This window comes from Silurus aristotelis (assembly GCF_946808225.1).
Source record: "Silurus aristotelis genome assembly, chromosome: 4".
NCBI lineage: Eukaryota > Metazoa > Chordata > Actinopteri > Siluriformes > Siluridae > Silurus > Silurus aristotelis.
This window is the reverse complement of record NC_139577.1, coordinates 9,918,532-9,931,919: the sequence shown is the minus strand read 5'-3', so window position 1 is coordinate 9,931,919 and position 13,388 is coordinate 9,918,532. Positions and strand designations below refer to the sequence as shown.

The window sequence follows — 13,388 nt, the reverse complement described above, 5'->3', positions numbered from 1 at the left end:
TATCTTTTTTATATAAAAACAACCTGAATGTGTTGTATATTTTAGATTATTTAAACCTTCTAAAATAAAGCACTATAGGTCAATCTGAATGGGATGCTTGTATTCACAGACATCTGAATACAGCTGGTGCTCTTCTGGTGCTAGTTCTACCCGCAGTAGTCCAATGGTAAGCACTTTGTACTGCATGCCAAACCAGCATGTAGCTATCTGTTAAGAACAGCTTCAACATGTGGCATTTTTTTAATTAGTTTCATTAACTGACAAATAAATGTAGCTTAGCCAAGATTCTTATAGGGTTCATAGAATGCCAAAAGTGCAGTGTCCTCACGTAACTTTGTTGATATTAACACATTGACTTACTGAGTGCAAACTTTTATATACTTTTAAAACTTTTCGTAACCATAAAGTTTTAGTTTCGGAATATGTGCAGTTGCAGAGTATGTGCATTAACTAATGAATACGCTTCTACACAGAGCTGTTACACAGACTGTTCCTAGGTTTGCTTGAAAATATCTGCATTTCTCAAAGCACGCTTAGGATTTCAGTGTGTGACCATTGTTGCAATGATTTAGTTTATTGTCTGTAATTTACACAAAAAAGCACTACATATATATATATATATATATATATATATATATATATATATATATATATATATATATATATATATATATATATATATATCTATTTATCTCAAAGTCCTCTTCTGATGACGATTCTGCCAGCACTTCTTCTCAGGAACACATCAAACATGAAAGGAGAGATAGTGTGGTGAGCTAACTATGCCTCCAGACCCAGTTCTATGAACTTGACAAACTTGCTTCGTATATTTTTGGGTTTTGTTTTGATTTTCTGTTCCTGCTCATTTACACTTTCTACATTATAGTCCTCGCAAATGTCTGACATGAGTGAGACTGCTGCCGACTATTTCAGCCGTTCAAACCGCAAAGGTAGCATTGTTTCTGACCTAGATGATCTGAGCATCCCGGATCTGGACCTTGTAAGTTGCGGCACAGTGACCTGCTGCATGTACTCATTAATGTGTGTCTAACAAAAGAGTGTTCATCAATCCTAAAAAGTTTTCTTTCTTTTTTTTGTGTGTGATAGTATATGCACAGTTTGGATTTCACAATAATTGTTTATGAATATAAATACAGTAATTGGTATAGAACATGCCAGCTATCTGTTACTTATCGCATGTTGTCCCTGCACTAAAGATAATTATATATAACCTGTGTGAGGTTAAAATAAAGTGTCTTAATTGCTTTGGGCAGCAGAGACAAGTCTTCTTTTTTCTGTTGTATATTGGGAAAGCATAATGTTTATGTGCTATAAATGTTGGAATGGTGTTGTGATGCCTATTACACAATTCCCAACCAAAACCTAATTAACTTTTCTCTTCTTGTGTATAGGTTGAAAGGATCAGCCATTTAATAGTCTAATTAGAAATATTCTGAAGAATTTGTTTTTCTTTCTTCTAGTTGGATGAAAAATGTGACAAGCAGTACTCCGACCCCTTCATTCGGGTGAGTATATAAACAGTGATGTGGTTCATGTGTGTCTCTGTGATCAGGAGCCCTCCATATGAAAATTCATGGAAGGCACTAAAGCTACATTTAATGTGCATAATCCACAATTCAAAGGATCTTTAGGGCTTCTGTAGGACATAACTTGTGAAAGTTATCCCTGTGGAGGTTAATAATGGTGTTAAATAGTTAGATGAAGTCTATGAATAGCATTTGTACGTAGGTGTCCTTTTTTGTCAAAATATGAGTGTGACGGCCAAGTGATGTGTGGTGGAGATGACTGTCTGTAGATCGAGTTAGTCAATATGCACACTGCAGAAGGCCCTGTGAGTGGGGGCAGCAGGATTTGATGTCTCATGCAAGCCTTTCAAAGCACTTAATGATGATGTTTTCTGGTTCAGCAGCTTTCCATGGGTTGACCCTGAATGGAATCCTAATATAAAGTGGTGTGAAAGTGTTTGCCCCCTTCCTGATTTCTTATTTTTTTGCATGTTTGTCACACTTGAATGTTTCAGATCATCAAACTAATTTAAATATTAGTAAAAGATAACACAAGTGAACACTGAACAATGAAGTGAACACTGAACAATGAACATTGTCTCAAAGCAGCTTTACACAGATAATGTGGTGATTAAAAGTGAATATGTTCTTTATAAGTAAGTTTGTCCCTGATGAGCAAGCCGGTGGCGACTGTGGCAAGGAAAAACTCCCGAGATGGCATAAGGAAGAAACCTTGAGAGGAACCGGACTCAAGAGGGAACCCATCCTCGTCTGGGTTGCACCAAATGTCCATTTATAGCAGATATACGATGTTGCGGGGTACAGTGATGATGATCAGAAGCGAAAAGTAGTCCTGAGTGAATGTAGCAGGCTGTTGACATTAACTACAGTCCAATCTATCCTCAAAGCGCCCGTTTTTACTCATGAGAAACCGTCATGTTTAACTCGACCGAGAGAGAGAGAGAGAGAGAGAGAGAGAGAGAGAGAGAGAGAGAAGAGAAGAGAAGAGAAGAGAAGGATATGGATTATTAAGTGTCCTTATTGTTGTATGAAAGTTAATATCACTGTGCAGTTTGGACTCTGGCAAAACTCGCTATGGCAGCATAGCTAAAAGGGAGAACCAGAAGGTAACACCGACATGAGGGATCTCTGGGATAAGAGACGACCCACCACAACACCGTCAACAAACCAGAGTGAATGTGTAAATGTAAGGGGACGACAGCATACAAATATCCCAGTTCACCAAACACTCTATGTCCCTGGACACTGTTCCATAACTGTGGGGCTTTATAAGAGAAAAATCTGCCCCCTGCTGTAGTCTTCATTATTTGAGGAACCAACAGATAGCATGCACCTTTTGATCTAAGTAGGCCTGGAGGATCATATTGGTAAAGAAGTTCACTCAAATACTGCGGTGCAAGACCGTTAAGTGCTTTTTACATCAGTAATAGTATTTTATAATCAATGCAAGATTTGATTGGGAGTCAGTGTAGATTAAAAACCTGAGTGATGTGGTCATATTTCCTAGATCTAGTGAGGACTCTTACTGCTGCATTCTGAACTAACTGAAGCTTATTTATGCACTTACTCGAACAGCCAGACAGTAAAGCATTACAGTAGTCTAATCTAGAAGTAACAAAAGCATGAACTAGTTTTTCTGCATCCTGTAACATCATATTTCTAATTTTAGCAATATTTCTAGGGTGAAAGAAGGCGATCCTGTTAATATTATTCACATGAGCCTTTAAAGGAAAGACTAGGGTCAATAATAACACCAAGGTCTTTGACAGCTGTACACGCTGAAACACCATCCAGAGATGCTATGTAATTGAAAAGTTTGCTTCTAGCTGCTTGTGGTCCTATTAAAAGTACTTCCGTCTTATCTGAGTTGAGCAGAAGAAAGTTAGCAAGCATCCACTGTCTACTTTACACACTCCTCAACATTGTTAAGTTGATCTCTCTCATCTGGCTTTGCTGAAATATACAACTGTGTATCATCAGCATAGCAATGAAAGCGAATACCATGTTTATGTATAATTTCACCAAGAGGCAGCATATATAAAGAGAAAAGCAGTGGGCCTAAGACAGATCCTTGCGGAACACCAAACTTTACCTCAGAGAGTGTGGAGAACTCACCATTTACATCAACAAACTAATAGCGATCAGTCAAATAAGACCTGAGCCAAGAGAGAGCTGTTCCCTTTATTCCAACAACATTCTCAAGTCTAGCAAGCATTATAGTGTAAACAATGGTGTCAAAAGCTGACACCAGTTACGTTCTAATTTCCGAGTGGTCTGTTTTAAGGTGCGCGTATGATCATTATACCACTGTGCTAATTTTTTCTCCCTGATCATTTTGGTCTTAAGGGGAGCGACATCATCTAAAGTATAACGTAACATTGATTCGAGGTATTTAGTGGCCCAGTCAAGCTCTGCGGGGTCAGACGGAGATCTATTTAATATCGTAATTTCCGGAAGATTATTGATAAAACACTCTGCTGTAGCTGACGTGAATGTACGTTTAACACGGTAACGTGGTGAGGTAGTAATATAATGACTAAGGCAGATTTTAAAAGAGATGAGATAATGGTCTGAAATAGCTTCAGACTGTGGAATTATGACGAAGTTTATTATTTTGAAACCAAATGTTAACAACAAATCAAGAGTGTGTCTATCACTATGAGTGGGTCCTATAACATTCTGATTAATTCCAACTGAATCTAGAATGGACACAACTGCTGCTCTTAAGGAGTCTTCCTGACTATCAAAATGAATATTAAAGTCACCAATAATTAATGCTTTGTTTAAAGAAGTAGCTAAATTTGTGATGAAATTTGCAAATTCTGTGAGAAAATCAGAGTAGGGCCCTGGGGGTCTATAAATAATAATTAGTGGAATTGACTGACTGGACCTGCTTTTGGACACTGAATATTTTATGTTAGTCTTTTGTGTGACGCTTAGATTATTATTATAAATAGCTGCAACTCCGCCTCCTCTGCCATTTAGATGGGGTTGGTGTAAGTAACTATACCCAGGAGGACTTACTTCATTTAATGCTACATATTCATTCGGTTTAATCCACGTTTCTGTCAAACACATTATTTTAAACTCCTGGTCGGTAATAATTTAGTTTATAGTAAGCGCTTTTGACGTGAGAGATCTAATGTTTAACAATCCTATCTTTAGATCAGAGGTGCTGGCTGTGCGTTCAGTCCTATTTAATTTAATGTTAATCAGGTTACTAAAACAAACTTTCTGAGAATTCCTATATTTTGGTTTCGCTCGGGGGACAGACAGTCTCAATTTGGTGGATCCTGAGTGACGACTTTGTGCAGCTAGCAGACGATCGGTTTAGCCTGTCAGTCTGCTCCCTGGCCTTGGCTCTGGACAGTCACTTGTTAACTAGTGCTGTTCTGAGACTATGACCTATACTACAAGAAATGAGAGCAGCACCTTCCCGAGTGGGATGGATACCATCCCGCCCTAACAGGCCAGCCTTGCCCTCAAAATTGCTCCAATTATTTATGAAGCCCACATTGTTTTTGGAGCACCACTCGGACATCCAGCAGTTTAACGACCATAGCCTGCTGTAGGCTACATCGCCACATTTCTTTGGGATGGGGCCAGAGCATGTTACTGCATCGGACATTGCCTTCGCTAATTTACACACCTCTATAATATTACTCTTAGTAACCTCTGACTGTCGAAGACGTATACCATTAGCTCCTGTGTGAAAAACTATCTTAGAGAACCTGTGCTTTCCTAAAAACCTAAGGCGACCTGCTATGTCTGGCGCTCTGGCTCCCGGTATACACATAACCTGTGCTGCTGGTGCCCCTTAAGGTCTAGCTAATTTCACGTGCCTCAGAATAGAGTCTCCTAAAACCAGAGCTCTTTCAGGTTTCTCAGCGCGTGCTTCACTGAGGAGAGCAAACCTGTTGGACACATGAAGCCTAAGTTTTAGCTTTGGCTTTGCAAGTATGCCGCCGAGCCGTCACCCACTCGCCCCGCTGCGAGGGCTCTAATGCCGGAGTCGGGGGAAAGCTAACTCCACCGAGGGCATCTAGACTTTCCCCTGCAGAACCTGTACTGCTCTCGCACTCACTACTTCTCTCTAGACTCTGGATGCGCTCCTCTAATGCTAAGATCTTCTCCGTTAAAGAGCAAACTAGCTTACACAACAGAGAAAGACTGACTAAACATTTCGCACTTCACACACTGAATGAACTGGATGTTCGACATAGCAGAGAAATTACATACCTTAATGTGGTTACTGTAGTGTGTGTTCGTAATTCTGGTGGGAATGGTCTCCACTCACTGCTTTCAAACCCTCAAACAGGGAAAAAAGCGCTATTCCGAAAGCAAAAATAGACTAAACGGATCCAACGGAAAGTAAAGGATGCAGGAAATCAGAGCGATATTTTTATATTTTAAAGCGATGAGAGAGAAAAAACGAACTGTAAAAATTTAATTGCCGATACAAACAAAATTCCCGGCAAACAATTCAACAACAGGAAACAAGAACTGACATCACCAATCCACCAACCACTAACCGCTTAAATGGATTTCATGGTTCCATTTATCACAGCAAGTCTTCCAGGTCCTGAAGCAGCAAAATAGCCACAAACTGTCACACTACCACCACCATATTTTACTGTGGGTATGATGCTCTTTTTCTCTTTTTTTCTGAAAAAAGTGTTACTTTTACACCAGACGTAATGGGACACACACCTTTTTACTAATATTTAAATTAGTTTGATGATCTGAAACATTAAAGTGTAACAAACATGCAAAAAAATATATACAGTGAGGAAAATAAGTATTTGAACACCCTGCTATTTTGCAAGTTCTCCCACTTAGCAATCATGGAGGGGTCTGAAATGGTCATAGTAGGTGCATGTCCACTGTGAGAGACACTTAAAAAAAAAAAAAATTCAGAAATCACAGTTTATAATTTTTTAACTATTTATTTGTATGATACAGCTGCAAATAAGTATTTGAACACCTGTCTATCAGCTAGAATTCTGACCCTCAAAGACCTGTTAGTCTGCCTTTAAAATATCCACCTCCACTACATTTATTATCCTAAATTAGATGCACCTGTTAGAGGTCGTTAGCTGCATAAAGACATCCGTCCACCCCATACAATCAGTAAGAATCCAACTACTAACATGGCCAAGACCAAAGAGCTGTTCAAAGACACTAGAGACAAAATTGTACACCTCCACAAGGCTGGAAAGGGCTACGGGGAAATTGCCAAGCAGCTTGGTGAAAAAAGGTCCACTGTTGGAGCAATCATTAGAAAATGAAAGAAGCTAAACATGACTCAATCGCCCTCGGACTGGGGCTCCATGCAAGATCTCACCTCATGGGGTCTCAATGATCCTAAGGAAGGTGAGAAATCAGCCCAGAACTACACGGGAGGAGCTGATCAATGAGCTGAAAAGAGCTGGGACCACCGTTTCCAAGGTTACTGTTGGTAATACACTAAGACGTCATGGTTTGAAATCATGCATGGCATGGAAGGTTCCCCTGCTTAAACCAGCACATGTCCAGGCACGTCTTAAGTTTGACAATGACTATTTGGATGATCCAGAGGAGTCATGGGAGAAAGTCATGTGGTCAGATGAGACCAAAATAGAACTTTTGGGTCATAATTCCACTAAACGTGTTCGGAGGAAGAAGAATGATGAGTACCATTGCAAGAACACCATCCTTACTGTAAAGCATGGGGGTGGTAGCATCATGCTTTGGGGGTGTTTTTCTGCACATGGGACATGGCGACTGCACTGTATTAAGGAGAGGATGACCGGGGCCATGTATTGCAAGATTTTGAGGAACAACCTCCTTCCCTCAGTTAAGGCATTGAAGATGGGTCGAGGCTGGGTCTTCCAACATGACAATGACCGAAGCACACAGCCAGGATAACCAAGGAGTGGCTCTGTAAGAAGCATATCAAGGTTCTGGCATGGCCTAGCCAGTCTTCAGATCTAAACCCAATAGAGAATCTTTGGAGGGAGCTCAAACTCCGTGTTTCTCAGCGACAGGACAGAAACCTGACTGATCTAGAGAAGATCTGTGTGGAGGAGTGGGCCAAAATCCCTCCTGCAGTGTGTGCAAACCGGGTGAAAAATTACAGGAAACATTTGACCTCTGTAATTGCAAACAAAGGCTACTGTACCCAATATTAACATTGACTTTCTCAGGTGTTCAAATACTTATTTGCAGCTGTATCATACAAATAAATAGTTTAAAAATCATATATTGTGATTTCTGGATTTTTTTTTTAGATTATGTCTCTCACAGTGGACATGCACCTACGATGACAATTTCAGACCTCTCCATGATTTCTAAGTGGGAGAACTTGCAAAATAGCAGGGTGTTCAAATACTTATTTTCATCAATGTGTATATATATATATATATATATATATATATATATATATATATATATATATATATATATATATATACAGGTGCATCTCAATAAATTAAATATTATTAAAAAGTTTATTTATTGTAGTAATTCAATACAAAAAGTACAACTCGTATATTATAGGTGCATGTCAATAAATTTGAATATCATGGAAAAGTTCATTAATTTCAGTAATTCAACTTAAATTGTGAAACTTGTGTATTCAATAAATTCAATGCACACAGATTGAAATAGTTGAAGCCTTTGGTTCTTTTATGTGATTTAACAAAAATAACATTTAACAAAAACCCACTAATTCATCTAAAAAAAAATTTGAATACTTCATAAGACCAATAAAAATTTTTTTTTTTTTAGTGAAATTTTTCATTTACTGTACTCAATACATGGTAGGAGCTCATTTTCCACTGCTGAGGTGGTATGGAAGCCCAGGTTTCTTTGACAGTGGCCTTCAGCTCATTTGCATTTTTAGCTCTCTTGTTTCTTATTTTCCTGAATTTTGGGTACCAATACCACATTAGATTCTCTATGGCAGGGGTGTCAAACTCAAATTCACAGTGGGCCAAAATTAAAAACTGGGACAAAGTCGTGGGCCAAACTCAATATTTATTGAAAAATTGACTGCAATTGTGCATGTTTTCCCTTCTCTCCAGGTTGGACCTTTTCATATTTCAAACTTTAGTTTTGCATAAACATTGAATCTGGAACAACCAAAGTTTAATATTATAAACACATGAGAAAATACATTTGAAATAAAACACACATCAGTGGTATTCGTTTCTTATTCTCATTCTCATTCTCATTCTCATTCTCATTCTCTCTCTCTCTCTCTCTCTCTCTCTCTCTCTCTCTCTCTCTCTCTCTCTCTCTCTCTATATATATATATATATATATATATATATATATATATATATAAATTATATATAGACTTTCAAATATAATAATAATTTCCTTTATTTTTCTTTGTATATTCCTTTCAAAAATAATAATAATTTCCTTTATTTAAAAAAAGCAATCTTTCAACTATTAACAGTTAATGCCTTGGAGTAGGAAAAGTACATAAAGAGTGGTGTTTTGTTCATCTTCATCAAAGAGAACAGTTGCTCACACAGATATGTGCTGGTGAACATAGAGAGCATTTGAGCAGCTTGGGCATTGAGTTGGGGCAGTGTGTCAGGGAGGAAACATGGAAACTGTGCAGCACACACAGAGTCGTACTTTGACTGGAGTTCAATCAGCTCCATTTGGAGGTTGGTTGGTGCGCTTTCCACGTCAATCACAAACGGTTTACTGAGCAGTTTAAATCTGCATTTCTGGGCTTCAAAGTCGGTAAATCTCCGGGTAAATTCAGCGCTGATTACGCTGAGTTTTTCAGCGGTCTCGACTGACACGCCAACGCACTAACAAAGCATTCTGGGATTTGTAGTATTAGCGGTGTATGCGCTTTATACTGGTGGGCAGCTCTAATACACATTTGATATGACCTCGCGGGCCAAATATAATTACACCTGAGTTTGACACCCCTGCTCTATGGGCTTCAGGTCTGGTGGGTTTAATGGCCAGTCAAGCACACCAACGCCATGGTCATTTAACCAACTTTTGGTGCTTTTGGCAGTGTGAGCAGGTGCCAAATCCTGCTGGAAAATGAATCAGCATCTTAAAAATGCTGGTCAGCAGAAGGAAACATAAAGTGCTCTAATATTTCTTGGTAAATGAGTGCAGTGACTTTGGTTTTCAAAAAACACAGTGGACCAACACCAGCAGATGACATTGCACACCAAATCATCACAGACTGTGGAAACCTAACACTGGACTTCAAGCAACTTGGGCTATGAGCTTCTCCACCCTTTCTCCAGACTCTAGGACCTTGGTTTCGAAATGAAATACAAAACTTCTCAACTGAAAAGAGGACTTTGGACCACTGGGCAACAGTCCAGTTCTTCTTCTCTTTAGCCCAGGTAAGATGCCTCTGACGTTGTCTGTGGTTCAGGAGTGGCTTAACAAGAGGAATATGACAACTGTAGCCAAATTCCTTGACACGTCTGTGCTCTTGATGCCTTGACCCCAGCCTCAGTCCATTCCTTGTGAAATTTACCCAAATTATTGAATCGGTTTTGCTTGACCAGCCTCTGAAGGCTGCGATTCTCTCGGTTGGTTATGCATCTTTTTCTTCCACAGTTTTTTCTTCCAATCAACTTTCTGTAAACATGCTTGGATAAAGCACTCTGTGAACAGCAGCTTCTTTGGCAATGAATGTTTGTGGCTCTTCTGGACAACTGTCAGATCAGCAGTCTTCCCCATGATTGTGTAGGCTAGTTAGAGACCATTTCGAAGGCTCAGTAAACCTTTGCTGGTGTTTTGAGTTGATTACCGGTAGCTGATTGGCATGTTACCATATTCAGATTTTTTGAGATTTGTGAATTTGTTAAATGTGAGCAAAAATAATCACAATTAAAAGAAACAAAGACTTTAACTACTTCAGTCTGTGTGCATTGAATTTATTAAATACACAAGTTTCACTATTTGAGTTGAATTACTGAAAAAAAATTAACTTTTTGATGATATTACTATTTATTTAGGTGCACCTGTATATGCATTCATCACACACATAATGATATATTTCAAGTGTTTATTTCTTTTAATTTTGATGATTATAACTTGCAGCTAATGAAAACCCAAAATTCTGTATCTCAAAAAGAAAATGTGAATATTGTGAAAAAGTTTAATATTGGAGACTTGTGGTGTCACACTCATCAGCTCATTAAATTCAAACACCTGCAAAGGTTTCCTGAGCCTTTAAATTGTGTCTCAGTCTGGTTCAGGCTACACAATCATGGGGAAAGACTGCTGACTTGACAGTTGTCCAGATCATTGACACCTTGCACATGGAGGGTAAGACAAAAAAAGGTCATCGCTAAGGAAGCTGCTGTTCACAGAGTGCAGTATCCAAGCACATTAATAGCACTTCATGCTTCCTTCTGCTGACCAGATTTATGAAGATGCAAATTTAGAAAATCTATGGGGTATTGTCAAGAGGAAAATAAGAAACAAGAGAACAAAAATTGCAAATGAGCTGAAGGCCACTGTCAAAGAAACCTGGGCTTCCAGACTGATCACCTCCATGCCATGCCGAAATAAGGCAGTAATTAAAGAAAAAGAAGCCCCTACCAAGTATTGAGTACATATACAGTAAATGAACATACTTTCCAGAAAGCCAACAATTCACTAAAAAGGTTTTTTTTTTTATTGGTCTTATGAAGTATTCTAATTTTTTTTGTTGATGAATTGATGGGTTTTTGTAAAATGTGACCCAAAATCATCAAAATGAAAATAAATAAACACTTGAAATATATCACTCTGTGTGTGATGAATCTATATAATTATACGAGTTTCACTTGTATTGAATTACTGAAATGAATCGACTTTTTAATTAATGTATGTATGTGTATGTATGTATGTATGTATGTATGTATGTGTTATTTATATATATATATATATATATATATATATATATATATATATATATATATATATATATATATATATATATATATATATATATACACACACACACACTCACCGGCCACTTTATTAGGTACAACTGCTTGTTAACGCAAATTTCTAATCAGCCAATCACATGGCAGCAACTCAATGCATTTAGGCATGTAGACATAGTCAAGACGATCTGCTGCAGTTCAAACCGAGCGTCATAATGGGGAAGAAAGGTGACTTAAGTGACTTTGAACGTGGCATGGTTGTTGGTGCCAGAGGGCTGGTCTGAGTATTTCAGAAACTGCTGATCTACTGGGATTTTCACGCACAACCATCTCTAGGGTTTACAGAGAATGGTCCGAAAAAGAGAAAATATCCAGTGAGTGGCAGTTCTGTGGGCGCAAATGCCTTGTTGATGCCAGAGGTCAGAGGAGAATGGCCAGACTGGTTCGAGCTGATAGAAAGGCAACAGTAACTCAAATAACCACTCGTTACAACCCAGAAGAGCATCTCTGAACACGTTGAACCTTAAGGCGGATGGGCTACAGCAGCAGAAGACCACACCGGGTGCCACTCCTGACAGCTAAGAACAGGAAACTGAGGCTACAATTCGCACAGGCTCACCAAAATTGGACAATAGAAGATTGGAAAAACGTTGCCTGGTCTGTTGAGTCTCGATTTCTGCTGCGACATTCGGATGGTAGGGTCAGAATTTGGCGTCAACAACATGAACGCATGGATCCATTCTGCCTTGTATCAACGGTTCAGGCTGGTGGTGGTGGTATTATGGTGTGGGGGATATTTTCTTGGCACACTTTGGGTCCATTAGTACCTATTGAGCCTCGTGTCAACGCCACAGCCTACCTGAGTATTGTTGCTGACCATGTCCATCCCTTTATGACCACAGTGTACCCATCTTCTGATGGCTACTTCCAGCAGGATAACGCGCCATGTCAAAAAGCGCGAATCATCTCAGACCGGTTTCTTAAACATGGCAATGAGTTCACTGTACTCAAATGGCCTCCACAGTCACCAGCTCTCAATCCAATAGAGCACCTTTGGGATGTGGTGGAACAGGAGATTCGCATCATAGATTTGCAGCCGACAAATCTGCAGATCCTGTTTGTCAATATGGACCAAAATCTCTGAGGAATGTTTCCAGTACCTTGTTGAATCTATGCCACGAAGGATTAAGGCAGTTCTGAAGGCAAAAAGGGGTCCAACCCGGTACTAGTAAGGTGTACCTAATAAAGTGGCCTGTGTGTGTGTGTGTATATGTGTGTGTGTATATATATATATATATATATATATATATATATATATATATATATATATATATATATATATATATATATACACAGTACAGACCAAAAGTTTGGACACACCTTCTCATTCAAAGAGTTTTCTTTATTTTCATGACTATGAAAATTGTAGATTCACACTGAAGGCATCAAAACTATGAATTAACACATGTGGAATTATATATGGAATTATATACATAACAAAAAAGTGTGAAACAACTGAAAAATGTCATTCTAGGTTCTTCAAAGTAGCCACCTTTTGCTTCGATTACTGCTTTGCACACTCTTGGCATTCTCTTGATGAGCTTCAAGAGGTAGTCACCTGAAATGGTCTTCCAACAGTCTTGAAGGAGTGCTTGGCACTTGTTGGCCCTTCTGCCTTCACTCTGCGGTCCAGCTCACCCCTAAACCATCTCGATTGGGTTCAGGTCCGGTGACTGTGGAGGCCAGGTCATCTGGTGCAGCACCCCATCACTCTCCTTCTTGGTCAAATAGCCCTTGATGCCTTCAGTGTGACTCTACAATTTTCATAGTCATAAAAATAAAGAACACTCTTTGAATGAGAAGGTGTGTCCAAACTTTTGGTCTGTACTGTGTGTATGTATGTATATATATATATATATATATATATATATAT

The 13,388-nt window shown here is 38.8% G+C and overlaps 1 protein-coding gene across 25 annotated transcripts in view; it reads left to right on the top strand.

Moving 5' to 3' along the window:
- The window catches only part of lrrfip2 (leucine rich repeat (in FLII) interacting protein 2), a 65,607-nt gene that overhangs the window by 28,047 nt on the left and 24,172 nt on the right, over nt 1-13,388 (top strand). For 14 of the 25 annotated variants that reach the window (XR_014533274.1, XM_083539964.1, XM_083539962.1 and 11 more), the window contains 4 exons: nt 110-166; nt 700-771; nt 887-1,000; nt 1,482-1,526. Coding sequence is in view for 24 of the 25 variants with exons in the window: in XM_083539964.1 (XP_083396090.1) it covers nt 110-166; nt 700-771; nt 887-1,000; nt 1,482-1,526 (288 nt within the window). In the remaining variant the exon portion in view is untranslated. The remainder of the gene's footprint in view (nt 1-109; nt 167-699; nt 772-886; nt 1,001-1,481; nt 1,527-13,388) is intronic. The other 11 variants (XM_083539958.1, XM_083539956.1, XM_083539950.1 and 8 more) reach the window with 2 other exon arrangements.